Source organism: Polyergus mexicanus, unplaced genomic scaffold, assembly GCF_030449975.1.
Source record: "Polyergus mexicanus isolate NDT 795.1 unplaced genomic scaffold, iyPolMexi1.0 SCAF_21, whole genome shotgun sequence".
NCBI lineage: Eukaryota > Metazoa > Arthropoda > Insecta > Hymenoptera > Formicidae > Polyergus > Polyergus mexicanus.
Genome location: NW_027223341.1, coordinates 2444317 through 2461875, shown reverse-complemented (window position 1 = coordinate 2461875; position 17559 = coordinate 2444317). Strand labels below are relative to the sequence as shown.

Genomic DNA, 17559 nt, shown 5'->3' with positions numbered 1-17559 from the left:
TTTTTTCTGTGGTCTCCATTTAATGCGTCTTACTAATGCAATAGTATGTATGGCATAATCGTAACTTGGTTTACCTGACAGATCTCAAACCTAAAGAGTTCATATAAAGAATATAAATATACGATCAATGTTTCATAAAAATCTATATATAAAATAATGTATATATCTTAATATTTTTATCTTCAGATGCAATAGCGAGCCAAGTGTCTTCAGGGTGCCAATCATAAGCAAATATCAAACCACTGTGTGTTGGATTTCCCGCTCTCATTGCACCTGCGCTTAGCCCTATCACGCGAGGCTACCATATATTGTTCTCAAGTTAGCAGCAATGCAAATTTTAATGTTGGTAACCCTGAAGGTGCCGGCCCCCGGCCATTCTCTCTCAATAAAGTGATCTCACAGTCGAACCCACGTGCGCTAGAATCTTTTATTCCTCACCTTCCGGAAATACGGCACAAGTCGTAACACTGTGTGCGGTAAAATGTTGAAAATAACGATGCGGCTTTCTCATATCCCATTGCTGTATATGTTCATTTTCGAATATAGCAGCAAAAGTATGCGGTTGTTGTGGACAAAATTGAACATCTCTTATCGATTCTGTATTACTAAATATATTAAATATACAAAATTTTAAAATACCTGAAAAATTGTTTTGCTATTATCTTTAACAATTACAAGAGAGCTTTATCTATATATATATCATAACATAATTTATCTATAAAAGGTTTTAATGGCTTCTTTTATTCGTAAATCAAAACATTTCATAGTACCATCTTATGAACCAGATATCAACCATATAGGTTCTGTAATATGAAAGCTCACTTTAATCACAGTTCTTTTATAATCTATAAATACATGCTCCTGTTTTGATCAAGATTGTTTATTTAAATTCCAAATAACTACTGCACTATTTGTTGCTGCTGTCGTGTATATAATCTATAAAATAAAATAATATTGCAACATAAAAGGCAATCTAATATAGTATATATGAATATAGAATTTTTTAATGTATATTGTGGGCTTTATATGGAAGCGTGATTCTGATCGAGGATGAATAATCGAGAACGAAGTATTGTGCGAGCAACTGACTGACTTTATTTCACGGCGGTCTTTGTAAAAGTGTGCAGGAATCCCGCGTACATCACCGGTTCGTGCTTGGCGCCTGCGCTTCGATCTTTCGCGTGCTTTCTAGAGCTTTCTAGAGCATGCCGTATTTTCGCTACTGTGACGATCGACTACGCATGTTTTCTTCCGCCTTTCTTACTCGCTCGCTCATCACAAGAAGCATTTGTAAACAATGTTTAACAATGTATATTAAACACATAGTATTATATTGAGAAGATTAACTAAATTAAATATATGGTATATATAAGTAAGATTGTGACATAAACCAGAAAAAATTCAAACTTCTATTTCTTTCTAAATATATATGATAATTGACGTAAATTGTTAAGTTACCATCATTGACCCCAGTAAAACAGCTACGTCATATCCACGTCGAATCCATATAATTTACGTGGACTACGTGGATGCAGATTTATCCACGAATTATTCACATGGATGCAACATTCTTTTTTCATCACTACATCGAAGTACTTTATCCTCGAAATATCAATGTAGATTTCATGTGGATGTTTCTACTGAAAATTATGATTGATTAATCAAGATATACTGTCTTTATCGCAATGTGATTTTTAATGAATAATCAATTTATGAATATTTTGATCTCTGCACATACTACAGATGAGGTAAAATTGTATTGAACAAGACAATATTACTCTATGGGGAAAGGAAACATAGTGATAATAACAATTACAGAAAATGAAGCATTAAAATAATTTTATTCTGATCGGCAATGCCAGAAACAATAATTCCTCTCTTGTATAAAGATAAGTTACTATGTTTCAGAATGAGGCATTGGAAAACAGACATTCTTTGAAACAATCCAATTATCTTCCGCGTCCTTTTTAGGGAGAGGTAACAATACAACTTTTTTTTTAATATCATCTAAACACCATCTGTGTAGTGATCCAAGGTTGCTAACGATATATATGTTTATACAGCTGGAAGAAAATGGATAAGAAAAGAGATCTGATCTTTCTCTAAACTTTCTGCCAATCAAATAGTTTCCTTCATTACATTTTATAATATTTTCGATTTTAAGCACTTCATTGGCTTTTGTAAGACAATATGCATCAGCAGACCTTAAAGAGAATTTTTTATCTGGCATTTGAATTTTGTTATACTGCTCTCCTCGACAATTTAGAGTTGGTCCCATATTATGACGTTTTTCAAATGATAATTCATTCTTTGTAGAATAAGAAAGATGAAGCATAGCTGCCTTTTCTATCACACGGCAAACTATTTGAGAAAGTGTCTTCCCTGGTGCATGCAAAAAGTTCTTCATGTGTCCCAAAAAACTTTCAAATTTAAATGCACTAAATTTTTCAAGATGTCCATGTAATCGGCAATCCGCAACTATGTGCATTAAATGATGAACATTGTATACTACAAAGGTTTGTCCATAAATTTTAGAACCGTGCTCTATAAATAACCTGAGTAATCTGTCTGCATCAATGGCATAATCCTTGACCAACACAGGGTCGACTAGAATTCGAACAGCACAGGCAAATAACAAAAAATTTTTATAAACTTCTCGCTGCATAAATCTAAAAATTATGAAACCATCATATAACAGGAGCCTTCTAAATTCTGTACCTTTGTAATATTTCCAATCACTCAATCTGCGTGGTCTTCTAGCAAAATCAGATGGAAAGAAAGATTTTAGAAAATTAGAAAAACTATTTATCTCAAGAACAACATCGCGAGGCAGTTTGTATTTACTAGCTTTAGCACAGTACAGCTTTGAAAGAATTCGTTTCATAATTCCTAGATATAACAGATGAAAAGATTCCAAAGGAAATTGTGTTAAAGGTTTAAGGTGAAGTCTCGTAATCAGAGGACTAACTCCCTTGTGATATTCTTTGTGAGTTTGTTGACAAATAGATTCATCTGTCCGTAAAGGTGACTCCTCATGAGAAAGATACGTCATTCGGTTGCCGAACCATACACCCTTAATAGTACACCTGTAAGACAAAATATTAATATTATACAAAGTATTCAAAACTTTATTGTAACTGCACACAAATTAGTTTTAAAATAACCATTAAGATTATGTTTTCTCACATGTGTACTTTATATTTGCAAGGTAATAATTTGAGAGAACAGAATGAACATGATATAAATATAAATAATATAAATGATATAAATATAATATGTTATTTTTTTAATATTAATTTTTCTTATATAAATTTTTTTGAAGTTCTATGATTTTATGCGAAATGAGTTTTATTTATACGTTGAATAACAGAAAGAATGCTAAAAAAGTTTTTGAATTCCAAGAGATAATAAACATTATTTAATTACAGGCAGAATAAGTTATAAAAATAAAAACGATTGTTAAAAATGAACTATTCTATATTTACATACATTTCAAGAGAAAAAGTGCTCATTTAATAATACTCACCTTTCACAAGCAAATTTATTGCCATGTTGGTTGACACATTTTATGCTCTAGCAGGTGCATCAGCAATTATGTTCCTGATTTTTAGTTTGTAACATTTATCTTTAATATTGAAACCATTCATTATTTCTAAAGCTTCTTGATAAAGTCTTTTAAGTAAGCATCAAGGTTTGATGGACATTTCGTTTCTCCGCACCATATAGCTATAATAAAAACCTCATTTCTATCAGCTATGCAGCCAGCAATTGGCCATAAAAATCGCCGTATACTATCATAGGGCTAGAAACCATCAAAAAACACGTCAATTTCAATTACATCGGACATTGTTTCCAAAATCTCTTTAGATAATACAGTTTTAAGACCAGAGAGAATACCATAATACCAAAATTGTCCACCACCTTCCAATTCTTTGATTAATAATATTGTACTTCTTGGAGTTTTCAAGAGTGTGTGCGCACACATAGGAAGCAATTTGTGGTTATATTTCCTTAAAATTTTCAAAAGATGAGACAATGCATTAAGCGTTATATTTCTTTTAACAGCCCACACTCCAAGATCTTGAACTAATTTGAAATCAGAATTTGTAGATTCACAATGATCAGTAATTTCTTTAACATTTACTTTTTGCTTGTATAATGTATTACTAATAGGTACAGTGATGTTATTTTGATTTTGTGACTCGTGGCATCCAAAACTGCTTGGAAGTTCTTTATTATTAATAGTAGTAATAATCGAAGCATCATCTACTTCATATATGCTTCTTTTTTTATCCGTAAGTGCAAAACATATTTGTAATGCATCTATGCTTTCCATATGACAAGACTGTGATTCTTTGATATCTTTTTGTGTGATGGATTGATCATAATTACTTTCGTGATCATGATCTGCAGAAATAAGGTTTATATTAATATATAAATGAATAATATAATAATAAACCATAATATTAGAGCAAACATCATTAGAATATTTATGGACATATAATGACAATATTCATTGTTGCTTATTAGATCATTATAAAAAATAATATCTATATCATGGTCTTCATGTACATATTATTGCTCTCTATTACAACACTTTTTGTTGAAATCATAATAAGCGCTCTTCTCAGCAATATGTTCAAAATATTCTTCCTGTGCTAAGGATATTGAGATTCTGATCAGATTTTCTCTTTAGCCTCTTCCATTCTGTATTCCATAACCTCTACAAATTGCAACAAATATTAACATTGTGCATTAAATATTTTTAACAGAAAGCAGACATAGATGCTTTAACATAAATAACATATAGTGAGCAGAATTGCAAACGTACCTGTTTAGACATTGCAATGAAAAGACAAGAAATATTGAGTTAACAAATAAAACTCAGGAAAATTATGTTACACCGTTTGGCTTTAACGTCTTCTTAGGATACTTAGCTATTTTATAATAAAAAATAAACAGATAATTTGCATTTATTCATAGAAATATTCAACTAAAATATCACTACATTAAATATCACTATTACGAAAGTATCACTACATTATTTAGCAATTTCTTCGCACTATCTTAATCCGCATCCTATCGCATCCTATCATTGGCCGCGTTCAGCAGAGAAAGCGCTCAGTTATCGTCTTGTCAACACTTGACGTTGATTCGTTGGTTTTAAAACTAAGAACCAATCACATTCGACGCTACTAAACGGTTTTCTCTGCTGAACGCGACCATTACTGTCGACAGATAAAGATCGAGCAGGGACAGGGGCAGGGGCAGGGATAGCGGGAGTCTGGATCCTCTTAGCAATATGGCCGTCGCGATTACTAACTGCGTAGCAGGATAGTGCAATTTCAATTGATTTCAGTGTAATTTAGTATAATTCGTCTTGTATTTTGTTTTTATTATTTGTGTCATGAGTGCGATAGATGTACAAATAGCGGATAAGCCGGTAAGTCGATAAGGAAAAATAATATGAGAGAAAGAGAAAGAGCTAGAAAATGAAATCATAATATTTTATTACAGTATGCTATACTCGAGTTACCTATATATGATGAATTCGAGTCTAATATTTATGCAGTGCCAGCCTGTACTGTATGGTTAAAGAATATAAAAGTGTGTGCAAAAGATGGCAAACAAGTTGCATTCGCAGCTATATGTAAATGGCCTCCTGACGAATCAAAACTAAGTGATTATTTAGAAAAAAGAAAGAAGCTGACTGACACTTGGATCACATATGAAAACGTAAAAATTTTGAAGTTTTGTAGTAAGTATTACATTTTGTGTATATTTCGGTGTTATATGTGTGTGTTATCATATTTATAAATAATATGTTAGCTTTTGCTTTCCCTTTCCTTATCTTTTCTTTCTTATAATATATCACATTTGTAATGTACTTCGTAAACATTTAATGCTGAATTTGTAAAAACTATTGCCCCTTACACTTTCGATTTTTTAATTTCAATTTAACTTTATTAACGAAATTTATGATACCTTTTATTCAATTTAGTAACTTCAGATGTAAAACTTCTTTTGTTATAAATATTTAGGGGAATGTCATTCAATATGTAGTATTCATTTGCAAGACTATTCAAGTTGATTTATTTTTGTCTTTGAACTAACACATTTTCTTGCTTTTTTGCTTAATTGTATGTAAAGAATCTATAAGACGAGCTAAAGAAGAAGCAAAAAAAGTCTTAAATGTCTCAGATTTGTCACAGTCTGATAAGGACAAAAGTTTAAAGCGCCAACGATTTGTTACTCGAAGATATAGTCCTGTGAACGAAACATCATGTAATCGACGCAAAAGTAATATTGTATATGCTGATGATTCGGACAGTGATTTTGAATTAAAAGCACCAGCTGTAAGAAACTTGAAAATAAGTGGTTAGTTCTTTTCTATTATATTTTATATACATATTTAATTGATTTGAGTTTTATTACTTATGTATTACTGTCTATTCATATATGAATTTTAAACACTATATTTTGACATATGAAATATATGATATGTACATATTTATGAAATTGCTTTTGTACAGACTATATCACAGTTATTTAAAACCGACTCTTTCATTTTTTTTTAGTGTATTTTAACCAAAATTACTAAGTTTGTTTTATTTGATGCGCAACTAAAATACTTTTGCATCTAATAATATTTAGTATATAAAATTCTCATTTTTGATCTTCTCTATATTTTCTTACTTCTCTATATTTTCTTCTCTATATTTTCTATCTTTGACATTTCAGCAAATGATAAGAACAATAAGGCATCACCATTACTTTTTGGAAGTGACGACAGTGACGACAATTTCAGCGATAATAGTATAACGCAAAGTAAGTCTTATTTGATTGTTGAACATTTCAGAGCAGTGGTCATTCTGACTCCACATACAATTATAATCCTTTCAATATTTGTGTTTATAATAATTGCATTATTGATCAATTTAATTGTTCTTTTTCAGTTTCATGTGCACCAAACAACTATTCAAGGACAGAAACACCACATACATATGGGAATAGTCACAAATACAACTGCAAAAATCATTTTATGACTAGATGTGACAGTAACATGAATTCTATAAAGCAAATACAAGGTATGAAGAACTTATTTGCTTGTTGAATATATCAGAACAATAGTTATTTTGACTCTATATGTTAAGAATGTTTTAGTTGTACAATAGTAGCAAAAAACTGTCAAAATTAACAAAAAAAAAGATATTTCTTACGTTTATACTGTTTGAAAAACATTAATAAATCCGGATTATAAAAAGAATTAAAATATAATATAGTTACAAAATAATATGGTTTTTGACGTCTTTATAAAAGAAGATAGTTATAATTAATATTTTTCCTAATTTATAATAAAAACTTTTGATCGTGAATATCTCTTGAAATCAACTGCAAGAAACAAAAAAAATCGAGTAATTTGCAGAAAGAGAAAAAGACAATATTTTTTTTTATAATTTTTAATAAATAACTTTTAAACGAGTAAATGGATCTAAATCAAGTTTTGCACAAATATTTATTAGAGTTTTCTTAATATATGTGAAAATTTTTGTTTTACTGGCAATGTTTTTTCCTTGTCAAATTTGTCAATAAGTGCAACAATACGCGATTTTTCATAACAATCAATAATAACTTTAAATAATTTCTAAACCATTAAGAGAGTTGTGTTCAGGTTTTATTCAGAAGAAATAGTAGAACAGTCTACGAAATTTTCATGCTTTCGTAAATGTTTCGACATATGACACATACATCTTTAATCATTTTTTCAATATTTATACTTTTAATAGTTTGCATAAATGACAAATTTAATTAGTTTATTTTTATAACTCCTTTAATTTTATTTATGTCGATATTTTCTCATATTGCCATTAATTTTTATATATTGTATATGTCTTAAATTTTATTTAGATGTAGCCTTCTTTTCCAAATCACGCGAGTCCCAAATATCAGACGCTATACACACACACACATCTAACTTATTCATCTATTGATAGAAGTGTCAATGAGAGTATGGGCCCTGTAAATCATACAAAAAAGAAGGAGAGCTGTAACGTTCAAAAGGATTTAGAAACGAATAAGCAAGACAAAGTAATGAGTGAACATGAGAATAGTGATGACCGAAATTCTTGTACAGTAATACGGCAGGCGCAAGGTAAGATTGTTAATATTATAAGTTGCTCTTATATATGTATATATAATTTTTAAATAATTATTTTGCGAACAATCCATATATTGCAATTGTTGAAAAGTATTTTATATTTATTGTGGTTGTGCTTTTACAGATATATGCAAGTCATATGTAACTCCCTATAATAAATCACCTGTCAGGAATAATGGTAAGTTGCATTCTTTCAATGGCTAAAACATTTCCTCATATTGTGATACTCATTCTTTTTTTCTATATTATAACAATAAATTATTTTTTTACAAAATAGCAAGTTTCAACAAAAGAACTATAATGGCTGCTATAAGTGATTTGAGAAGTCGTATTGATAAACTTTATGTCACCATTATAAAAATTTATACTGCAACATGTCATCCTGAGGAAACACTTGAAAATTCTATCGGGATTCCAACTCTTCCATTGACTTCTATGGAGGAATTCCACAAATGGGAAGATTTTAATTTGGACGAAGAGAAAAAATTGATAATAGTAAGAAAATATTTCCCTCTCTTTTATTTTGAAAATATATAAATTATAGTGGCCGCTATTCCATATTATATATTTTCATGTTTTACAGATTCGATTGTTAGTAGAGCATGGCAAGGAAGATTTGAAAGGCTCTGTGTATTGCATTATGCGCAAACTGATATCAAACAAAGTCGCAATAAATTTTAATTTAAAGGGAACAAATAGAGAAGGAGCAAGAATTCAGAAAAAGAAATTTCTAGATACGATATCTTATGGTCTTATCATTGGTGAGATTTATGATATTATTAATATTATATAAATATGATTAATTTCTATAGTCAATCTAAATTTGATATTTGTATAACTAATATATTTACATTAAGAATATATTCATCTAATATGTGATCTTTTTTTGTTTGCAGCTGCTTTCTTTCACAAGAAAGAAAAGATAGGGGCCTTCACTTTTTATATAATAGAGAGAGTGCAGACTCCCATATTGCGAACTGGTTAAAGGACGCAAAAAAACGTCTTGAAAACGAAGAGCTTAGATTAAAGAAGGGCAAGCAACAAGGCGAGCAATCGGAAAATAATTCAAATGACTAGAAAAATCGAAGAGGTTACGCTGTATTTTATTTTATTTTTTGTTTGTGTATATGTTAATAACTTCCCATATGTTGGTGATATTTCTGTCCTTGAATTATATTTGTTATACATCGATGTTTGTATACTACATGTATGTACGTATATTAGGATGACAATATATAAACATGTTTCTCTAATTTTATATTTCATATATATATTATATATTTTGTGCAATATTTTAATAATGTTTAATTAAAATAAATACTATATAGTTTCTTACATGTTTCTCTTTATTTTTAATTTAAAACCTTGCATGTAATGTGAAAAAATCCATTCGATTATAAAACAAGAATTCATGTGGATACTACGAGGATGTGTCTCGAAAGTTCGTGAAATTTTCATATGGATTTCCACGTTAAATCGATTATCTCATCCACGTAGATTATAGTACCATTCTTGAGCGGATTGTCCACTCGAATATTCATGTGGATTCCACGATGCTGATCCACATGTTAATAACGTGGATTTCACGTACTGTTTTTGTCGGGAGATGCGAGCTCATATGCTACTCAGAACGCAAACATGTTATAATATCTATAAAATTTAACATAAGAAAGAATACATAAATGATGTTCAAGCTGATACTGCATATTGTACGTTATATGAAGTTTAGAAAATGACAACAAAATATATGTTTGTATTTATTGCGGTCTATGGGTTCATTTTACGATAATATTTTTGGGACATTTAGGTTAGAATTAGATCAAGATTAGATTAGGATTAGAAAATAAATAAAATTCAATAAATATAATTGACAAAAAGTTACATTTATTATAATGTTGTTACATTTATAATAATTTATTCTACATTTATTACAAATGTTCGACATGCATACATTATATGTGATATACGCACATATACTGAATAATATATATATTGAACACAGCATATAATAGACTGTGCGCTTCCGTACGCAAGTCAGCGCGACAGCATCAAGAAAGATGTTCTCTTCGTCACACTGAAGATTGTGTAACAGAGCATATAACCCATTTCTCTTACTGATGCTGACTCATTGACTCGTATGGAAGCGCGCAGTCTTTATGTATACTGGATAGCCCATTTTAATCCATCCAGTCGAATATCTCAAAAATCAAGCCCGGAAGAAAATAATGTTTCAAACAAAAGTTGTGTGGCTTCAAGGGGGCCATAAGATGGTGACAATGATTTGACGTTGGAAAATCATCTGAAGGTCATGTGAAGGTCAACTTTAAAATCTTAGATGGAAACCCCCATTTTTTATTTAGTATTCTTGTAGCTGACATCGAGAGCTTTCCAAAACACTATAATAAAGTATTTTTTCATTAAGTACTTTTTGAGTTATTTTATATTTTAATCTGACATATTTTGATATAAAAAATAAAATATTTCGTAAAATATTCAGTTTTCGATAATTTTACCGTAATACTTCTATGTACAGAATAATAAGACAAATTAATTAGTACCAAAAAAACAAATAATTATTTTAAAAAATACATTGTAAATAATTTTCTTAAAAACAATTTTTTTTTTATACTAATTGATTTGTCTCATTATTCTGTATATAGAAATATTACGGTAAGATTATCAAAAACTAAATATTTTACGAGATATTAAATTTTTTAAATCAAAATATGTCAGATTAAAATATAAAATAACTCAAAAAGTACTTAATAAAAAAATACTTTATTATAATGTTTTGGAAAGCTCTCGATATCAGCTACAAGAATACTAAATAAAAAATGGGGGATTCTATTTAAGATTTTAAAGTTGACCTTCACATGACCTTCAGATGATTTTCCAAGGTCAAATCATTGTCACCATCTTATGGCCCCCTTGAAGCCACACAACTTTTGTTTGAAACATTTTTCTCTTCCGAGCTTGGTTTTTGAGATATTCGACTGGATGGATTAAAATGGGCCACCCAGTATATGTATATCTGATGAATATGATCTGATCTATATATCTGATATATATATATATATATACAGGGTTGGGAAAGTTACTTTATAAAAGTAACTCGTTACCGTTACCGTTATTTTTTCTAAAAAGTAACTCGTTACCGTTACTCGTTACCAATTTTAAAAAGTAACTCGTTACCGTTATAGTTACTAAAAAGTAACGAGTCGTTACAATTTCCGTTACTTTTTTACAATACAAACTAATAAATTATTTTGCATAAGAAAAACTTTTAAAAAATTGTAAGCAAGATTTCATTCAAGGTTTATCACAAAATAGATGATTAAATTTTATCGAAATTCTTTATTAATTTTTAATAAAATTTGTTGCTCCATAGTATCATCATTTAAATGCCCTCTTTGTGGTGTTAATACAGAGCCACCGATGCTAAACATTCTTTCTTCAGATTGGCACTGCTTGGTAGAGCTGTATTATATTTAATAAAAAGTTTTTTAAGTTTTGGATAGTCGTTTAACATTTCTATATTACAATTATTTGATTTTAAAAACCGTGCAATTCTTCTTGTTCAAATTCATTTTGCACCGTTTTTTGCTCAAAAATGAAAAAATCATCGTGATCGTCAGATTTTCCAGCTTTTGAAGAATTTTCAGTTGATCGGATTCCCAATAAATCCTCCAAGTAATTTTCAGCATGTTTTCTTTTTTCTCCGGTTAACCAGTTTAACTTAAATTTTGGATGTAAACATGCTGCTATTATTAATTCTTTTGTTTCAAATATTGTAAGAAATTTAAAATCAAATATAGTAAATTAAGCGACATTGTTTGTTTTATTGAAATTAATACTTTTGAACCAATAGTTTAAAATAAAATAATATTTTTCAATTAAATCCTTATTTAAAATTAAATAACATATGTATTAATCAAATTAATAAGTTACCTTTTATTTAAACCTTGCTGAATAGCTTCAACTAATGAATGGCAATCTTATAAGGTCAGATTTATTGAGATTTTCTAATTTTCGTTGCAAGGTACTTAGAACTGGTAGTAAATGAGAGCTCTGCTTTTCCGAAAAGATAAAGCTCTCATTGGATATCGCGCGTCGCGTCATCGCACTGGTCTGCAAGAGCCATAAGTTGATCAATCACATTCAAGCATTTTTACAACATAATAAGAATGCTAATTGGTCGATTTGCTTACGGCTTTACGGTTAAGATAAAAATTTTATCACGCACAATAGCAAGAATAATATCTTAAATAAATCAAAAAATTTGAAAAAAGTAACGATAAAAGTAACTGTTAAATTCGTTACTCGTTACCGAAAAATGTAACGAAGTTACTTTTTCCGTTATAAATAAAATTTGTAACGCCATTACCGTTACAATTACCGAAAAAAAGTAACTGTAACGGTAACGGCGTTACAAGTAACGCGTTACTTCCCAACCCTGCAATAAATAAACAAACAATGGCCAATTAAAAGATTTTATTTGTTTTAAAAATTTATTACGTGAATAATGTTTTGCTTTCTCATAGAGGAAGCTTTGTTTTCGTGAAATTTTTTTTTTTTTAGTTTTCGATGCCAATGTGTTCAGAATAGTCTAAAACGTCGGAAAGACACGTTTCTAAAAAATGTCCGTCCGTGTGTATTTACGTGTGTATATGCACCAAAAGGGCGTGGTTGCTGTAATTTTCGCAAATTTTGAGATATTGCACTAAACTTTTATACATGAATAGAGTATCATTAAAAGATGATTGGTATTGAATTTGATGAGAATTGGTGACAGGGTTCATTTTTTATGAAACTCTGAATTTTTCAGTAATGTCTGTGGACGCTCTAACTTCTGTCAAGTTTTGAGGTATCAAACTAAGGGGCCTATTCTGTAACCATTAACAATATCATTTCGTTAGATATCATTCCGCAGCTGTTTTTCGATACGTTTTGGCTGCACAATGACATAATTTTTAATGACATCGTTAAAAATTACAGAATAGACCCCTAAATTGTTTTACATGAATAGTAGAGTATCATTAAAGGATGATTGGTATTGAATTTGGCTAGAACTGGTCTATCGAGCAGTTCGATGACTATGCGTATCGCGTATAATGTTGTAAGCGTATCGTAACACTATTATAATTTTATTGTTGCGTTTCACATGTATTACTACGCCTTATGATATTTCTTTACGAATCTTTATTTTTAATAGGCGCAATTTTTTGATATCATTATTTCCGTGGAATTTTATAAATACATTTACATAACAGTTTATGGCACGTATACGTGTGTGTGCGTGAGCGTGTGTGTGTGCGCGCGCGCGCACCTGGCTGGATACGTATGCGTAATATATACCAATAATATAATATATAGCAACATTTTATACTCATTTTATACCTAATCGATTTTTTTTGCAATTAATCTCGTACATGCTCAGTCATATTGTTTAGATATAAAGATAAAATCAAATAATTATTTGATGGAAAAGAGTAAAATAGAGGGTATATAAATAAATAATATACAATCACACATCAAAAACAGTATACGTCTAATGCTCTGGTGTGTACGATTCTAAAAAAAAAAAAAGAAAAAGAAAGAGAGAGAGAGAGAGAGAGAGAGAAATAGAAAAGGGAGAAAGAGGGAGAAAAAGAGACGAATAGAGAAAAGTATGTATATAAATTAATAAATAAATAAATAATATAATTGTATATGTTAAATGTAGATGTATGCGCAAGTGTTTAATGTGAAAGACTAAGCAATCAAAAATAATGCAGTAATATTTATATTGGCAACACATAATATTTATATTTATAATATTATATTATATAACATAATATAATGTTATATTAAATCAAACGTTTCGGCCACTTCGGGTCCTTATCAATAAAAATAATAAAAATTTTAACACATGAGATCGTGAGGCGGAGTTAATACATACAGAACGCGATGATAGACTTATAATAGTGTTACGATACGCTTACAATATTATCGAGTGGTTCGTAGATGATAATATGACTATAAGTTTTCGCATAGGTCAGACTCATCTCACAGATACTTAATTTTGCTTCCAGAAATGGTGGAGGCAGGCGCAAGCAATGGATAAAATGACCGTATATCTATATTACAAATAATCCGCTGATAAAGATCGTAATGTCGGATATAGCGAAGGATGTGTGTCCGGTGTAAGCGTATGATGAATAAAATAAAGAATGTTATCCATGTGAACTAAAATGTTTTTCCCCTATCTAAACAAGGTATATTATGTCTATACTCGAAATTCTCGAAGTGTATCGTTGCCTCTTTTCCGCGATGCTGATTGGTTCTGTCATTGCGCTTACTTCGTGAGCGGCTGTCATTGCATATTTTGACAGTTATTTTGTGTGTATATCGTTAAAAATGTTTAATGAAAAAGAATAAATGGCGCGCGCAAAGCGCGCATTGTGTTTTTCTAGTATATTTAAATTATAGTAAAAAATTATATGTGGAAGTGAATATTGTATGATGAGAAATAATAATAGAATAACGGCTAACAAAATGATGAAGAACAAATGTATGAAGACACGGATGTCTAATAGACTTTATAACTTATTGCTTTTTCTGTATCGACACTTCATGTATTATCAATAAATAAAATAATAGACAGTTAACGCTTAGTAAGAGTGCCAATTTTTATTTGATATTATTTTCTAGCAATCGTAACAATTTTATAAACCGACAACTATTTGTCATTATGATTTCTCTTTGATTATGACGATGATATTTATGCATTAAAAATAAAACTGGCCAAACAGGAAGGATTTCTTTGATGAAATATTCAAATCATTATTTATTGTAATTATGGCAATAATATGTTTTTATGGATTAAAAATAGAACTAGTCGAATGAGGAAAAATCTCTTTGACGAGATGACCAAGGTTAATACATGCATTTATTCATTGTAGTTACGTGGCAATAACATGTTTTTATGCATTAAAAATAGAACTAATCGTATAAGGAAAAATCTCTTTGACCAGATGTCCAAAATTAATAAATATAATGATTCATTGTATTTATATGGCAATAATATATTTTTATGCATTAAAAATAAAATTAGCCAAACAAGGAAAAACCTTTTTGTGGCAAAAAATTAAGCATTCACCAAAACCTTTACAGCAACTGGTAAATCGATTATACGAAGAAAATGTATTTCGCATAGAAAAAATATTACAAGAAACATATCCCATTATACATTATAATAATTCATTTCAAATATCTCGCTTGGAATATAGAGAATTTATCATTTCTTCGTAAAAACCTAATAATTGCTGCTTAATATCAAGTAACATAATTATTCTGGTAAATGAAATATTATTACAAAATGGAAACGTATATCTTTGTGGCAGTAAAATTACTAATACACAATCTCTTTTTTTTAAACCTTGTGATTCTAAACATCTAAATATAGTTGTAATTAATAATTGTTTTATTCCTGATTACTATCTCAGTTGAAAAAGTAAAAACATAATGTTTAAAATTATCGTTTCCTAATTATGAAAAATCTGTTATAATTCCTTCGATACATCATCAAGATTAATTTCTTGAAAATAATGTACTATTTTTTTGTACTTCTTAATATTTTTTGTCATTGTACTATATCTATTTTTATTATATCTACATTATACTATATTATTGTACGTCTAAGAAAAATAGAAATATATTATGTAATGTGTATGTAAATAATATTCATTAAAATATATAATAAACAATGTGTATAGCAGAAAAATAAAAATAAAAATAAAAATAAGTTTTATTCTTTTTATATTACACACGCGCGCGCGCACACACACACACGCACGCACACACACACATATATATATATATATTTCACATATATTACAATATGAAGTCAATAAGAAAAAATATTAAAATATTTTTTAAACTATTTTGTAATATATTTCATATTTTTAAAATAATCATATTATATAACAACTTTATAATGTATATAAAAAATGTTATATATCATAAAAGTAACAATGTTACTTTGCAGTTATTTTCGGTATAGTAACAAAATGTAATATATCATTTGTTATACTCATAATATGTTACAGTTATATAACAAACAAATAACTTATGTTATATTATTTGTTATTTCCATGTTATATTGCTGCAACAACTGGTGTTTACTGAGCATATATGTTCTTTACATCACGCGTTGATCGAGCAAAGCGCTATCAAGGCGAACCACACGCGACCCGAGCGACCCATCGCGTTTTTGCAATGAATCACTTCATTGCGAAAACGCGAAATAAGCAAATTGCGAAAATGCAAGCAAAGAAGTCCTACTTAGAACTCTTTAGCTTTAGCTTGCATCCGGATCTTACCGCCACAATCGAGCGACACGACACGTAGCACGTAGCCCAGCCGACAAATCCCCTCCCGGGAAACCAAGGGGACATGATAAAAAGGCCGATCACTAATAAGCGACAGGCAGTCAATGACTGAAAGGAATGACGAGACTTCTGAGACGACATGGATCAACGAATATTGTGGAGCTTGAAAAGTAAGTAAAATTCTATTTTGTCTCGAAAATCCATGTGTTATTATTATTTATTTTTGTATAGTGTGTGTCGTATGTTTCTCGGATGTTCTTGATCTCAGCTCTCTGTTTTGTGTTTAATTTGGTGAATCATTCCGCTAGTTTGCTAAAATCAAAATAAACATGATGTAATATTAATAAACATGACTTTATATCATTTACCTTTGTACAACAATCTTACTCATATAACTGTCTTCATCACAATTCAATCTTTTTTTTAATTTAATAGAAGACACAATACTTAAAAATATTATGTGAATTATGAAAATATAATAAAATTACTCACTTTAATTATAATGTACCTCGTTGCAAAATTTTTAGAATTTGTTGTACATTCCTATAATACCCAAACACTTTCACGAACAAAATGTTTATTCAATGACACTTTTCTGTAAGATTAGAAAATCTAAAAAGCTTACAGATATATATTTTGAAAAACTATAAAAATAATAACTAGATATAAATATAATAATAGAGAGAAACACGTGAGGTTAAGATAACTGTCATGTACCTTGTTGCAACATTTAAGAATTTGTTGTACATTCTCATGACACCCAAACACTTTCATGCAAAAAATGCTTATTCAATGACACTTCAGTAAGATCAGAAAATCTAAAAAATTTACAAATATATATTTTGAAAATATAAATGCGATCATACTAAATATAAACACAGACAAAAATACGCGAGATTAAGATAACTGTCATGTATGCAGTAGGTAATATAGGCTACGCTATGATTGGAAAAAAAACTACGGATGTTCCGAAACACTGCATTAACCAATTATGATAAGGAAATTTTATAATCTTTTAACTTCATTGACCAA

The 17559-nt window shown here is 29.5% G+C and overlaps 2 protein-coding genes and 1 pseudogene across 11 annotated transcripts in view; 2 read left to right on the top strand and 1 right to left on the bottom strand.

The window, feature by feature from the left end:
* Positions 1–994: 994 nt before the first annotated feature.
* The window catches only part of LOC138941939 (uncharacterized), a 24829-nt gene continuing 8264 nt past the window's right edge, over positions 995–17559 (bottom strand). Inside the window, exons 1-5 of one of the 8 annotated variants that reach the window (XM_070311900.1) lie at positions 5041–5428; positions 4832–4937; positions 3527–4723; positions 2719–3086; positions 995–2607 (exon numbers count right to left, since the gene is read on the bottom strand). In XM_070311900.1, the coding sequence (XP_070168001.1) occupies positions 1898–2607; positions 2719–3052 (1044 nt within the window). In that variant the 5' untranslated portion in view covers positions 3053–3086; positions 3527–4723; positions 4832–4937; positions 5041–5428 and the 3' untranslated portion in view covers positions 995–1897. Of the gene's footprint in view, positions 3087–3526; positions 4724–4831; positions 4938–5040; positions 5452–17559 lie in introns of those variants that run through there. The other 7 variants (XR_011448218.1, XR_011448219.1, XR_011448216.1 and 4 more) reach the window with 7 other exon arrangements.
* On the top strand, positions 5269–9493 carry LOC138941937 (uncharacterized; annotated as a pseudogene).
* The window catches only part of LOC138941944 (uncharacterized), a 19977-nt gene continuing 18904 nt past the window's right edge, over positions 16487–17559 (top strand). For 2 of the 3 annotated variants that reach the window (XM_070311907.1, XM_070311906.1), the window contains exon 1: positions 16489–16697. In XM_070311907.1, coding sequence (XP_070168008.1) covers positions 16667–16697 — 31 coding nt within the window. In that variant the 5' untranslated portion in view covers positions 16489–16666. Of the gene's footprint in view, positions 16698–17559 lie in introns of all 3 variants that reach the window. The other variant, XM_070311905.1, reaches the window with a different exon arrangement.